Below are 16,491 nucleotides of genomic sequence, written 5' to 3' on the forward strand. Positions count from 1 at the left end.
ATGTTAAAATGGCCAACTTTACAGTAGGGGTGTTGAAATTAATCATTTCTACGATGCATCGTGATGTAGACGAGGACGATTCGCTATCGGTTCAGTAATAGACCATAACCGATTATAATGTAGGCTACTGACGCTTTTCTGACGTCATTTATTGCGTATGCGCTTTGTCGCTGTTGCATACAATGGCAGAGGAGGTGAGACGCGAGTGCAAGTAATTAAAAATGCTCCAACTACTTTAAAAGCCTACATCTGGGCACATTTCGGCTCTTATGAACAACCTGGTAAGCACGACCTGGAGAAGACACGCGCTCATGTCACCCACACATAAAATATGCAGGAGTAATACACTAACTTGATAATCCACGTTAGCCGTTTTCACCCCGAGCTGTTAACGCCTGGCAGAGTCTGACTGCTTGTATTTATTGACAAAATTGTATACATGAAGTAAAATTGATAATTGAGGATGCAGTGCATCGTGATATCGAATTGAACTGAATCGATGAAATGATAATCGTAATCGAATCGGACCGTGAGACCAGTGTAGGTCCACATCCCTACTTTACAGCAGAAAAAAATATGTTTATTGTTTACAGACTGGAACAAAAAGTGGTTTTGGTCTTTATAGCTAATTTTGCCCATCATTACAACTGTGAGGGGGTGAATTTTTTTATAACTCATCCGTTTAAATTCTATTAAGCCTTAAAGTTGAGCATAATTAAGGGCGTGGCCACTTGAGTGACAGGTGGATTGCGCTACTAAAAACTACTAGCCGTTTGTCTGCTGTCTGTTAGCGTCACGTCGGTTAATCCGCCTCGCTGCACATTTTCGTTTATCCGGGAGTGACGCGCGGCCAAGATGGCGACGGCCGGCTCCGCCCACTTTGGGCTTCAAAAACGCTCTTCAGAAACCTATAGGTGACATCATGGACACTACAGACATATTTTTTTTAAATCTATGGTTGTACATTAGAGTAAAACGGAAAATCTAAAAGGAAAAAAAAGTAGGGCGGGACTTGGTTCTGTTTATGGGTTGTTCACTAGATGGAGGCAGATCTGAATGTGAGCTTGCAGGAGAAGTCCGGCATACGTCATCATAAAGAAGTCTGTTGTTTCACCGAAAGTTATAACATTATATGATAAAAAAAAATACAAGCTCTATTTTTTTAATGAAACATGCATGAATGAATTGTTCAAGATTAAAAAGATGCATTTTCTAGAGAATAGAACTTCCTTTTCATGACTTTAAAGCCATACATTAAATACTTAAATCGTTTTAAGTAGTTATTTGCCATTTGCAAGAGATTTCTTGGCAGCTGCTAAGGTTTTGCTATGGTGAGTTAGTTATTATGGTAAATAAATACAAATTATAGCAATGGCTTATGATATAACCTATGTTTTCTCCCTATAACTATTCTGACCATTTAAGACAGGGGGACTTTAGTCTTATTATAACTTCCTGTCTAATATATAAATTAAAAAAAGGCCATTTCTTGTTATTAAAGATGTCCTTAAATGTATGTATGAGCATCAGTTTCAGTTTTGATCCTATTCCTGCACTGGAACTGCTAAGAGCATTGAGCAACAGGAAAATAGTCAATGTGAAATTACTTTAAAATTATGAAATTTAAAATCTACATCAGGTTTTCAGATCGAGGTGAATGAATGAAATAGAGTGAGCATGAAGGCCAGAGAAAATAATAGGGAAATAAAATCCAGAAACCTCATATGGAACCAAAACCAGGTAGTATCTGTTTCTGCTCCTATTGCAGTTATGCTACCTGCGTTTAAAAGTAAATGTAACCACAAAAAATTTGGGATACTTTTTGCAACAAAGGGCGTATGACTTGTGGATAGCAGAACGCATGCTGTACCCTCTGCATGATGAATAACTACAGTGTGGGACTCGTACAATGAACTCAGCAGACGGACTCTTACTTTGGTTGAGGTTAGCAGTCCATCTTTCAGAGACCTCACCTTCCCCCAGAGAAAGACTGAAAGACTGGCAGTGATTCCTAGATCCCATGATCTTTTTCCCAGCCTTCCCAGAAAAACTTCACCACTATGAATTACTCCCTGAATAAATCCACAACCAAACATGCTATTCTGATGCATAATGTCGGATAATCCATCACAAAAGCTCTTAAAAATAATCAAGACTTGATATGTTTTACTTGTTGACCAGGTCTCACGCATAATGGATGTGCCACACAAATCAATGTTACATTTACCTCAAGAAAGCTATTCAATGTCCATAAACTCATTAGTTAGCTAGAAAAAAATAACTCTAGAGAAGAGCATTTGGATAAATATATGCATTGTTGTACATTTTCATTATCTTTTTTAGGGATGTACCACTATGAAAATTTTGGCCGATAACTGATGATTTTTTAATATTTGTAGGCTTATAACCAATATATTAATTTAAATTAATCTAAATTAAGCCGATTAATCTAAATCCAGACTTTTTTCACATTTTTGAGAGCCTGATTACAAAAACAAAAGTCTCACCATTAAAAGCCATGTCCCAAACACACATTTATAATGATGTACTTATTATAATTGAATGTAGCTTATATGACAGAATTGTGTTGCACATGTTGCATTTTACTGTATTTTCCTTTTTGAAGTGATTTCAATCATATTTCAAGAAATTCAAAACCATCATGGCGAACAGTGCACATCTGAAGCGTAATCCATTATTTATCGGCTTTAATATATCGGCCAAATTTTCTTATCAGGCCAATAACGATAACATTAAAGATGAACATATATCAGCCGATACCGATATGGTGGCTGAAATATTGTGCATCCCTAATATTTTTACTTAACCTGTTAGTGATGTTTTTATTATTTAATGTATGTTTGAATAAATCTGTCAAGAAAACAGGTTATTACGGTTTATTGTCACCAACAATCTGTTCACCAACAAACTATTTCACTAAACTAAACAATTCTGTTATTAAAAAGTTTATATATAAACTGCCTTCTGTGCAATTTAAATGTTTGTACACACACAGATATATAATATATACAGTATATATGTGCGTGTGTGTGTGTGTGTGTGTGTGTGTGTGTGTGTGTGTGTGTGTGTGTGTGTGTGTGTGTGTGTGTGTGTGTGTGTGTGTGTGTCTGTGTGTACAAACATTTAAATTGCACAGAAGGCAGTTTTTATATTAACTTTTTAATAACAGAATTGTTTAGTTTAGTGAAATAGTTTGTTACATTGTATTGAAATTATATTGTAAAAAGTGATGATATATATATATATATATATATATATATATATATATATATCAATTGTAAAAAGTGGTGATTGATATATATAAATATATATATATATATATATATATATATATATCACCACTTTTTACAATGTAATTTCAATACAATGTAACAAACTATTTCACTAAACTAAACAATTTTGTTATTAAAAAGTTAATGTAGCAACTGCCTTCTCTACTTCATATATATATAACCACTTTTTACAATGTAATAAGAAATGGAAATGCTGAAGGTGGGTGTTTAATTGTTTCATAAAAATTTTAAAAAATTGTAACAATGTAAAAATGGTTCTAAAATCACCTTCATTCTCTTTTAAAATGTAATTTCTCATTTTTCTTTTTTAAATTGGATTAAATATTGCTTTTATCACATGTTCTTGACAGGTTTCATGAGATTCACCCAATGGCATCAACAACTGAATTTTTTGCCAATTTTACCTGATACGTCTAAATGCTCCAGGTTGGGACACTTGGACACCACATCAAACACTGCATGATTGGACACATTATAGCAGCCTGCGACCTTCAAACACCTCAGTTCGGGACAGCACCGGGCCATCACATGCAGCCCGCGGTCCGACAGCCTCCGACAGCCGCTGGCCACCACCGTCTCCAGCGTCAGACACACGCTGGGAGTGTCCTGACACAACCGATGGGTGAGCACCTTCAGGGCCCGGTCCGCGTTCAGCAACTCTCCGGTCAAACGAATGCTACTCCAGAGCCGCGGGTCCCAGGACAGGTTATACCAGCGGCGACACACTCGAGCGCAGCGGCACAGGTGAGGAGTGGACAGGTACGACAACACCTGGAGTAAAACCGGATCGGGAAGGATGTCAATGAGGGCGGTGTGAGGGGCTTTTGAAGGCCGTGAGTGAGTGCCTGGAGGCGGGTGAACCATGGCCACTGTTTCCCCCGGGGCGGTAAAGGAGGTTGAGGACGTTTCATGGCCGTTTGGGACGGTTTGAGGGGAGACACAGGAAGGGTTTGGGTTCAGAATGAGTGCCGGACTGGGAGTACTCAGCGTCCTCATGCTAAGGTCTGAATCTGAAACAGAAGAGAGATACATAGAATTACCCAAAGGAAAGAAAAAACAACTGTAAAGGCCATTGCACACTGAGTCCGAAATTTGCATCCAAAATTTTCGCACGTTAAAAAAAAAATTCTACCTCACGTTATGTCAATCACGCTTGCACACTGCCTCCGTCATAAAAAAAACTTTCGTCCGTCATAAAAAAAATCAAATCAGGTCCGATTTTCTGCGTTTTTCGCATCCGTAGCAAGCAGTTTGAATGGTGTTTTAACAATTCAGAGCCACCGAATCACGAATACGAAAAAGCGCAGACGGAAATTTCGGACTCGGTGTGCAATGGCCTTGAGTCTGAAATTCGCATCCGAATTTTTCGCACGTTACAAAAAAAAGTCGACCTCACGTTATGTCAATCACACTTCCACACTGTCTACGAAACTTTCGTCCGTAATAAAAAAAATTGGATCGGGTTTGATTTTCTTTGTTTTTTGCATCCACAGCCAGCATTTTGAGAGTTATTTGACAATTCAGAGCCACCGTACAAGCGAACGACAAAATCCAGAATGGCAAGTTGATACACTTCGTCTCGCAGCACAAAGTCATGTATGAAAAACAAAATGCGGATTACAAAAACACTGAATATAAAGTATCTAAACTAAGTATCTAGAATATAAACTATCATGGTCTTATTTTTAAATGTGGCTCCAGTATCGCTAGCAAAGCATCAAACTGTTCCACTGACATCCTGAGGTAAATTTTGAAGCGCTCGGGATAATTTCGCAACTCCTAGATAAGGATCTGAAACTCGGCGCAATCTCAGGATTGGATGGACCAAATATTTCCACTTTCTTTTTCTCTTTTTAAGAAGAGGGCAAAAAAATCATCCTCACTGCTTGACGAATCCACTTTGTATTTTTTGCGTTTTTTCCCGCAATAAATACGCATCAGACTCGGTGTGCAAGGTTTCTGTGCGTGACAAATTTTTAGGCTGATGAACACGAAAAAACGCATACGAAAATTTCGGACTCAGTGTGCAATGGCCTTAACACTTTACAATAGGGTAACTAACTAACTAACTACCATTAGTTAACATGAACTACGAATAAACAATACTTCTACAGCATTTATTAATCGTAGTTTATATAAATTTCAACATTTACTAATACATTATTAAAATCAAAGGTTGTATTTGTTAACATTAGTTCACTCTCTGATGGTCTTCAAAAAAAAATCACACTCGTGGTCTTCGGGGTCTATTGGACCCCAGACAACAACATTTAATTTTATAACCGAACAATATTTTTTTTTTAACAAATATAATTTTACTCGGTTCATTAATGTTTTTACTCAACATTTGTGCAGTTTTTGTAGAATTTATGATTTTTAAAAAATTTCTATAAATAAATAAATAAATATTTAATTAAATAGGATTTTTACAAAAAAAAACAGCATTTTATGTTAAATAAACTTTATGTCTCTATTTAAGACCCAGATTTCTAACTTTCATTCCTGGGGATACCATGGATAATTTTACAAGGTTTAATGTAAGATTTTTACCCATTTTTTGGAAATACAGATTAAAATTTGTAATAAATCACTTTAACCACTAGATGGCTATAGAGCTCCATTATATGCTATTTGCTATTTGAATTACTGAAAGATATAGTTTCTGAAGTTGGATTCAGTTGGATTCATATCTAAATATTATAAAATCACAATTATAACAAAAATAAAATAATTTTTGTCAAAATTTTGCATTTTTTGTACTGAAAAAACACAGCACACACAAAAACAACCACAACAGTGAAGTGCCAAACCTGCAGACAGCGTTGGAGCAAACACAGGGTGTGTGTGTGTGTACATTTTATTTTTATTTTTATGTGTACAGTGTCACCAATTTATTTTTGAGGTGGTTCTTCATTTTGTATGATTTTATTTGACAAATTATAAGACTTTTTATAGCCTTACAAATGTATTTCTGTGTGTGTGTTTGTGTGTCTGTGTGTGTGTGTGTGTGTGTGTGTGTGTGTGTGTGTGTGTGTGTGTGTGTGTGTGTGTGTCTGTGTGTGTGCGCGCGGACATTTTCAATGCGTCTAAGTGTTACCAAATTATTTTTCTGGTGGTTCTGCATTTTAGATTATTTTATTTTACAAATGATAAGAGAACAGTTTTCATAGTCTGTATGTATTCCTGTTTAAATGTATTCCTCTTTATGTGTGTGTTTGTGTGTGTGTGTGCGCCTGTGGTGAGCATGATAATTTTGGATTGTGGATGTTTTTTGCATTGTTGGAAGTGTGCCACTTTATTTCTGTCATTTCTGTCTATGTGTTCTACGTTGTTTCTGATTTTGATGATGTTATTTTGTCTATTTTGATTGCGGGGTCCAATAGACCCCGAAGACCACGAGTGTGACTGTTTTTGTCACGCCAACATAAAAACAGATATCATAAAAAAACAAAAAAATTGTTGTAGATCTAGAAAGTGTTGAGAGCCGTAGAAAGTTTCAAACCATTTGGACAAAGAGAACATTTTTTTTAATTTGAGCAAAAGTCATTTGGGGTCCAATAGACCCCCGAGACCTAAAGGTACAATATGCAAGAGTTGTTTGCCGCTAGAGGGCGCTACATTCCAAACAACAACAACGGCGTAGCTGGTGGATGATGATGTGAAGGAGCGTGGAATGATGAGAACTGTCGTTTTAAACTCCACCGTGGATGTAAATCAGTCAGACGGGAAATGGAAAATCATATTCATGGATGAGTTTTTTTTTTTTTTGTAATGAAATGCTTTTTGTGGCGAGGGTGGCGTGGTTCAGCGTGGTCTGTAATGGGAGAGAGAAGAGACGAGCGGGAAGGTCAAGTGCAAATGACGAACACCTGTGTCTTATTGCAGTGATCGGCGTGGAGAGACCGCTTATAAGCCGCGCACTGGAACGAGAGAGAGACTGGAGAGAAAATTTGACGCAGAGAAAGAAAACCGGTGGATCCGAGCTCTCATTTTTGAACTGTTTTGTGCCGTCGCGGTTGCCACGGTGAATGCGCGTTGTGTGCGACTTTTGTTTGTTTTGTTTTATTTTAATAAAGTACGAGTCCCAGTCACGCAGACCGCTGTCTTCTTCCTTCATGACTCTTGAACCTCATCACACTTTTATTTCATTAAAATGAATTAACCGCAAGAAAAGTAAGGTTTAATACTAAATTGGTTATCATAGATGTTACTGTATGTCGAATTCATTATTGTGATAATGCTGTGCAGTTTTACGTGTTCTAAACAATTGTTGTAAAAGTACATTCGAACATACCCACATCATTTGCCAAAATACTGATTAATCTTTATGTATAACACATGCTATATTTATTTACATGGCCATAAACATCAGACGTGATAAACAATGTCAATAAACTAAACACAAATCTAAAGCAATAATACTTCCCTTACATAAACATAACTATTAACGAATGCTAAATTTGGAAAATATAAAATTAAGCATGCTTTGTCGACAGAACCAGCTGCAATCGGTAAAGAATAAGTGTGTTCCGTAACGACTGCACGAAACAAGCTAACGTTTGTAGCTTGATAGACGCTACAACTACAACTTCCGCATTTGTCAAGGACTCCACGCAGTACGAGCGGAAACCGAGGGTAACTCGGATATGACGCAATTGACTGGAGACTCCCAGCTCCCCCCTAATGTAACGGCCGGTTTCCTTGGTTAAAATCGCAATTTTCTCATGATTTAAAAATAGTTGGAAACATTTGGGATATTGTAAGTAATCAACTTAACAAAATATATAACACTGGCCTTTTGATTATGGGACATTGTAATGCAAAATTCTTACATATTGTAGCTTTAATGCACTGTGAACTAACATGAACAAACAATGAACAGCTTTTTTTATTAACTAACATTAACAAAGATTAATAAATACTGTAACAAATGTATTGCTCATTGTTAGTTCATGTGTAATACATTAAAGAGTAACTAAACACTAAACAACTTTTTTTAGTTACTTATCTGTAAGAATGGAGCTTCATAAATGCTGTTCATTGATTCGAGTAAATTTTTTGACATTTGGGTATAAAGTGTTTTACTTTTCAAATATATGGTGTAAAAACGTCTGAGTGCTGCCCTCTTCAGGTTAAACGGAAAGCTCCTGCAGTAGGGGTACTCTCTGACGTAGAATACTCTCTGACGTCACTCGGTCACGCCCTTGGTGCGAGCTCACCACGCCCTTGGCAGCCCCTGGTATAAAAGCATCTGCTTCCGGTCTTGTCAGGAGTTGGAATTACGAGTATTGAAAACGGATAGATATATATTAGCATATAGTTAGCATAGCATTTATATAGTTATTTAGATTATTTCGTGTAGCCTAGGTAGTTAATCTCGCCTATCGCTCCAGTGTGCAACCTGCATTTTACGTGGGATTGCTTCTCCTACGCAATGGAGGTGGAAATGGGCTTCTCCACACAGCTCGCGCTGCCAAACGCTGCTCTTCATACCTGCATGAACTCCACCACCGAAGCGGCGTCATGATGTGAGTGAGCATATATTTTTAATCACAATTTATGTTCCTTCTTATTAGGCTAAAGTTAATCCTCTGGTGTCGACAAACGCGCCGGCGCGATTTGCTGATTATTTTTTTCACATAGCAGCAAAATATAATGAACGTAATAGTAATAATAATCCTGGAAAAAATTACCTCAAAATGACTGAATATAAGAATAATCGGATGCCGATCGCGATGAGAGAGTTAAGACCGCAGTTTGAGCTGGTGTCCACAGACAATTCACCCTCCTCCACTTCAAGTGAAGGTCGGGGAGAAAAGTTCGACTTCAAATGAAAGCTCTGTTGCAAAGCTACTTGTGTCACTCCATTTTAGCTAGTTTGACAGCAGCTGTCACTGCGGGTCTCAGGTGCACGCCCCCCCCGCCCCCCCCCCCCCCCCCCCGCTCAGCCCCGCCCTCGGTTCGTCCCCTCTATCTCCGCTGGGCTCCGCCCAGTTTTCCAGCATTTTTCAAATATTGCCACTGGGTGGAGTCAGGCTTTGACCAGGGGTTTAGTTACTCTTTAACCTTATTGTAAAGTGTTACCAGTGGCACTTCAACCTATTGTCATTAATGGCACAGATGTGGAGGAAGTACGGTTTTTGATAAGTTAAAGTTTGACCAAAATTCTGATGCAATTGTCAAAAACTCACACCCAAGATTGTTTGTGCTGAGAAAGCTTAATTCTTTTAATGTACAGAGAGTTGTTCTTAAGTCATTTGTTGAAAGTATCCTGTCTTTTTCTTTTATCTGTTGGTTTTCATCATTGTCTACATAGAACAAAATTCGGTTGCAAGGTATTGTTAACATGTGTAAATCATCAGGAACATCCAAGGCACTCTCTTTAGAAAAGTTAAAAAGCCTTTATTTCTATGGCTTGGTCATAATCAAGCCATAATCCTATGTATGCCGAAACGCGTCGGAGTGTTTTAATAGTGTTGATTATGACCAAGCCATAGAAATAAATGCTTTTTAACTTTTCTAAAGAGAGTGCCTTGGATGTTCCTGATGATTTCTACATGTTTTTTCTATCCAAAGAGCACCTCAAACTTATTCACTTGAGTCCAGGAAGCGCTTCTCTATAGACAATAACATGTGCTCTAAAATTATGGGTGTTTCCTTACGAAGCCTTACATTTTATTACAAACAGCAGGTAGTGAGGACGGCTCATGAAATAACAGCAGATAGTACACACACGTTTCATTTGGCCTTGGGATGCCCCTGAGACGACATCTAAGGGCAATTAAATGTACTACAAATCGCTATAAATTTACTTTTGTGCCTGAAGCAATACGGCTATGTAATAAACGTAGGTGTTTTTTTGTTCTCTTTATGTATTTGAATGTACAGTGGATAGTATAAGTGAACACACCCATGCTAAAGTTGACTAAAACGAGGAATAAAAAATCCTCTTTTAGAAATTGATCTTAATGCCTTAATTTAAAAAATGAGGAAAAATCCAACCTTTAAAGACACCAATTTTCTTTGTGAATGAATAATGTATCATAAATAAATAAATGTTCTTCATTAAAATACAGTGTGCATAAGTCAGGACACCCCTATGTTAAATTCCCATAGAGCCAGCAGTTTTTATTTTTAAAGGCCAGTTGTTTCATGGATCCGGGATAATATGCATCCTGAGAAAGTTCTCTTGGCCTTTTAACTAATTGCCCCATTGGGATTAATAAAGTTATAAACATTTTACCAAAACAACATTATGTCCCTTAATCTCAATTATTTCAACTAGACATCGATGAGATTAAATGGATATAAATAAAAACAGAATCAATTATGCAAAGCATCAAATATGAGACAAATTCAAATTCTGCTGTAAATCAGCTCTAAAAGACTGTCATTCAGATCAATTCACGGTTGATTCAGTTCAAGTTCATCAATTGTGAATTGAGCTCAATTCAGTCTCGTTATTCAGCTTGAGGCGGTTCAATGTTCATTCAGTTCAGTTCAATAACAGTGAATTTAAAATAAGAGTCGATAATGAAACACATCTGATTCAGCAGCACTAAAGAAAACAGTAGTGTCATTATTCAGTTCTAGTTTTGTTCTCGTTCAATAGAGTCAGATCAGTCTAATCGATGACATTACTGAATATTAAAGGGACAGTGTGTCGTTTTTTAGGTATTTTATTATCTAAAATCAATATTTTTATTCATAAATATGTCCTCAATTGTGTACAAATACCTCTGCCAATTATCTGACTTATCCTCGTAAACGAAGAATTTATTATCTTTATATACATGTGACGGGTAGGTCCACGGAGGCTTCCATGTCGTTCCGCCATCTTGAAAAACTATAATAGCAGAGAGGGTCAAAAAGTACAAGGCCAACGCGTTTCCACACTGCGTTTTCGTTCAGAGGCAGCGTCACGTGACTGAACGCAGCAGAAACGGAGGAGCAGAGCAGCGAGAGGCGCTTCACGGCCCCGGCAAGTTTAAAAGGCTGCATTGCACTGTTATTATTCATACTGTAACATTCGTGTGTTCGTTGTGTCAAGTTGCAGTTTGTTTGAAATAACAAACCTGTTCACCCGAAGGAAAACTCGACGAAGTGCTATTAGAAGACATCCTGTTAATAGCTTTTTGGTACATAACAGCTACCGTAGATGGGTAGAAAGGGGTGGTGATGGCGCAGTGGTTAAGACACATGCCTTTGGTGTGAGAGACCCGGGTTCGAATCCACTGTGTGACACCAATGTGTCCCTGAGCAAGACACTTAACCCCTATTTGCTCCAGAGGCGTGCGACCTCTGACATATATAGCAATTGTAAGTCGCTTTGGATAAAAGCGTCAGCTAAATGAATAAATGTAAATGTAGATGCAACACGCATTGGACAAAGCGAGGCGCTGGAGAGCACAATTCGTTTGAATGCAAAATACAATTTCACCACTAGATGGGAGAAATTCCTACACAATGTTAGCCTGGGTTTCCCAGTACTGCCTTACCGCAGCGCAATTCAATTCACGCTGAAAGGCAGTCTGGATACCATGGCCAGATTTTTCGCCTCATTTAGGGAACCAATCACAGAACGGGGAGGGAGCAGCTAGACGATGACGACATCTATGCGACACACGGAAACAGTTTGTTTATATCGATTTAACATGGCTGAAGATGCGAAGCTACTCTTTGATGCAGCCTTAGAACAATGTCTAAGTAGTTTAGAATGCAAGTTCATTGTTTACAAAAAAGATCTTTCCCATCGTCTTCTTCCTTGTCTAATTTCTGTCGCTCTACATACGTCATCTGATATAATCGAAACGATTGGCTATGAGCTACGTACAGGCATATTTGATAGACATTCTTAGCACCCAATAAACTGCGACGGGCATTCTGAAACCACGCCTCAAATACGAGAAATTGCGCATGTGGTTCCCAGACCCAATTCTCAACGAGATTGGGTCTGGCGTTAGCCAGGCTAACACAATGTGTCTTTTAAACACCAACTAAACAAGCAAGAGGAGGCCGTGGCTGACCCAAAACTGACCCAAACTCCGTCAGGCCGCAGAAATGAAGGAAAACCTGACGAGAAAACAGGCTCAGTTTTTAGAATAAAATTTGAACATGATTTACTGTAATAGGAAAAGCAAACCTGATTCCCATCTGGAGAGAATCTGATATCACATTAAACATCAAGAAGCACGAAGGACCTCAAATATGGAAGCCATCAGTTGTTTTAAGAAACACGTTTAGCACAAATGGTGTTAACTCAACCGCCGCTCTTGGGCTCTTTGTTCTCAAAACTGCCGAGATGTGTTTGTGATATCTTGTTATTGGACGCTGATAAAAGTGTCATGTTTATCTTAGATGCACTTGAAGTGCTTGCCATGGTTGAGACTCCATTAATGGTGAAGTTTCATTCTTCACAGATGGTTCACTGATTTAGAAGTATGGGTGGTACAGTAGATCGTTTCTCTGCTCGATCTCATCAAAACAGTGGCTTGCCACTATAAGACTTCTTTCCTCGATTTTTGTTTTCTTTTTGACACATGCTGGCTCGTAACTGGCTAAAATGTTTAGTTTAGCTCAAAACTTTTACAATTTGTTTTAGTAATTTGAACAAGCAAGACAGTACCAACATCAAGGTTATGGGTTTGGTAAGGTAAAGACTACTGAAAAAAACCCAATGTAATTTACAAGAAAAAGTTAGTTCAGGCAAGAATTAAAAAAAACTAAGTAAATTCCATATCAGTACTTATTTCAAGCGAGTAGAAATGAAAGCGTAAATATCAACTCAATAAAATTAAGTAAAAATTACTCAACTTTTCTGATACTGGGGTTCCCATCATGCACTGGGCCTTGCATAATTAATGAGGTTGATTTTTCACTGGTTTCCAGCTGTATTTACACTTGTTTTATCATTGCTTTTGTTGTCAGGATTAGTAACTTGCCATTTAGTGACATTTCGAGTCAATTTTCTGCTCAAAATGACACATTCAAACACAAAAACGATCCATCAAATGTTACCGTCATTGTGTATTGTCTACCAAGTATTGAGGTCTTTGCATTCACATCTTGCTTAGCATCTGACATAAAGAAGTATAAATTACTTAGATACTCTAAGTAAAACACATACCAGAAATGACTGGTATAATTCAATAAAATTTTATGAGTGAATTGTAATGCAAAAAAAAATTCAACTAAATCAATAATAATCAACCTTTTACTAGCCAAGTTAAAATTACTTATTTTCTGTGTTACTTTCACTAAACTAGGTTAAGTAAAGTTTACTTAATTCCATATTCCAAGTAAATTTTAACTTAAAGATTTCTAATTAAACCTACTGATAAATATGTTTAGGTTTTTATTTGGGAAATCTTTGTAAATTTACTAGCATTTTCTGAGTGGAAAAAGTTGCCTAGCTTTTTTCAAGTAAATCCTACTCCAAATTTTTTTCAGTGTAAGAAACAAATGGAGTGAATGTGCTGCAATTGCTTTGTATGAAAGAGTCTGCTAGATGTAATATATCCCACAATGCAACCTTCCACTTTTAAAGCTATATCAACTTCAATTTCTTAACTTGGATTGTTAAGAATTCAGGTTGTTTTTGACCAAATGAAACCATACACTTTCAGTTTACAAAATGATAGTTTTTAATTTAATCAAAATTATCATTGTTTGGCAAATTTTCACGAACAAAATCCAATAATTTCCAGAAGGCTTCACATGATTGAGAATTAACGTTAGTGACAAAATATTTACCCACTCAGACTTCGCAAGTTGTTTTATTCCACATGGTTTTGAAGAAAGCAATTATACGTATAGAAATAGACAATATATTACATTAGTTCTTAACCCTAAAAAATCATAAAGTATCAATTACATTCGCAACTGACTTTAATTTCAATTTTTCTTTATAGGTCAGTGTGGTGATGAACAGTTTTACTGTCTAGATTTCGGTTTAGGAAACTGTTTCATAAGTCAGTCATAATCTGAAAGATAATGAGGAGAAATATTAAGGGGAAAAACAGTTTATAATAAGCTCTTGTCTTCCCTTCCTCTCTATTTCATGTCCTTGTCAAGCCTCCTCCACAAAAATGAGCGCAAAGGAACGACAGCAAAACATTTCCAAAGTTTGTTGGATTCATGGATTCCCGTCCCTAAGCTCTCGATTAATAGCTCTTTGCTAAGCTTCGAAATGGTCCTGCTGAGGAAGTGAGGGTTTATGTGCAATGATGCTTTCCGTACAGGAAATTTTCTTTAGTAAGGAACTCGAATGCCTCTGACATGATGGACAAGCTTAGGCAGAATTTTCCTCTGCAAGACACTTTTTGCATGCAGGATTGCATTTAAAAACGCTACATTAACAGTCTTCGGTGTATATTTTGCATTCCAGATGAAGCATGGCAAGAATAATTGAATATACACTATGTGGCCACAAGTATGTGGACAACCCCTTCTAATTTACAGGTTTGGCTATTTCAGCTACACCGATTACCAACAGGTGCATACAATCAAGCCACACAGTCTCCTTACACAAACATTTACCAAAATCAGTGACTATCAATGCAGGAAGCCACCGGCAAAATGGTTTACTTTACAAAAACAGCAGCAACAGAAATATGATGAAAGAAACTAGTGTTCAAATATACCTCAAAGCAGCAATTATTTGGGTTCAAGCATTTCAAGACCTTAAAGCACATTCATATAAAGGTATTATGTTTAAATTAGCAAGCATGTAACCAATTAGATCATAGATTGAATTTACAGCCAATACAGGCAATTTACTAGGGAAATATAGTAGTGTTAATGCTTTTAACAGTTATCAAGGTTGAGCCAAAAGCCTAGGACTAGTTCGTGAAAGTTGGTTTTTGGAATAATCTCCAATGTTTAACAAGCGGTTTGATTGACAGCGGTGGTTCTAGAGGCAAAGTTGCTCAGATTGAGGAGTTCTACAATGTGGTATGAATGTCTCGCCAATGTGCGAAAAATCGAGTGATATACACACATGAAAAATGTGAAAGCGCCCCCCGGTGACAGGTTGTTGTTGTTTTTTTACATTTCTCACAGGCCTTTAGAGCTGCGAGTCAAACATGCAAGCAAGTTTCGTTCCGATCAGCCTCCGTTAACCTTGTCTGACAGCCGCTCGAACTTCATTGGACAACAGTGGCCGTGTTTTCCGAGATACGTGAATGTCCTCGTAGATAATCATGGCACCTTGGACCAAGACACTGCATGCCAGTTTTCAAGTCAATCGGACTGACTGTTGCGTAGAACATTTTTTTTTTTTTTTTTTTTTATAGCGCCACCAAGTGGCCAGTCAGTTTTGCACGACCACAGACCGAGCCCACACATAGGTATACCGAGTTTGGTGAAATTATCTCCTTCCATTCAAGAGGAATAGCGGTTATTGTAAAAGTGTCCACGGCCACTTCATCCGCAATTGAAATTTCGATAAAATTTGGATAATTATTGACATTCAGACTTCAGCGAATCTTTCTGCACTGGTTTGGTTCTGATAGGGTGAAAAACCTAGGACTAGTTCGCAAAAGTAGGTTTTTTCGAAAAATCCACAATTCCAGACAAATGAATGAGCCATTGCATACTTTCGACCGCTGTAGCGCCACCATCAGGCCGATCGGGGCGAGCTTTGGTTACGTTGTAGACGGTGTGAGTACTACCATCTCTCAAAGTTTCAAGTCTCTACGACTTACGGTGTGGTCCTAATCACTTTTGGGGGAGAATGCTGATCCTTGGAAATTCTAATAATTACAATAACTCCTAATAACCATTTTTTCCATTACTTACATGAAAACATATGACTGTACACACACACACACACACACTAAAGTTGATAATACATTACGGGTCAATGCATGGCGCTCATTTAATTTTTTTTCCAGATTTATTAACTTATTCATTAAAATGCTTTAAAATAAATGTAAAAAATGGCCATTTCATGTACAATAATGGCTTTGGTTCAGCCAATCATATGCATCTGCTATAATAAAATGTTATTTTAGTGCATGGGCTGGTCTTCAGATCAATTACAGTACGACTATAATTCGCTCTGTATGCTTTTGCTCCAGACAGTGAGACATTGGCCGTCCACATGTCTATCATACCATAATCATTCACTGCATGTATGGGGCAGACAGACTCTTCTTCATGTGAGAATGAATGACAC

The 16,491-nt window shown here is 37.5% G+C and overlaps 1 protein-coding gene across 1 annotated transcript in view; it reads right to left on the minus strand.

Annotated features, from left to right (window-relative positions):
• Positions 1 to 16,491, minus strand: part of LOC143733320 (F-box/LRR-repeat protein 7) — a 63,869-nt gene that overhangs the window by 5,147 nt on the left and 42,231 nt on the right. The window contains exon 3 of the mRNA XM_077225001.1: positions 3,719 to 4,324. Within this exon, the coding sequence (XP_077081116.1) occupies positions 3,719 to 4,324 (606 nt within the window). The remainder of the gene's footprint in view (positions 1 to 3,718; positions 4,325 to 16,491) is intronic.

The sequence above is a fragment of the Siphateles boraxobius genome, unplaced genomic scaffold (genome assembly GCF_051911475.1).
Source record: "Siphateles boraxobius isolate OS27281-9 unplaced genomic scaffold, OSU_SipBor_1 97, whole genome shotgun sequence".
Lineage (NCBI taxonomy): Eukaryota > Metazoa > Chordata > Actinopteri > Cypriniformes > Leuciscidae > Siphateles > Siphateles boraxobius.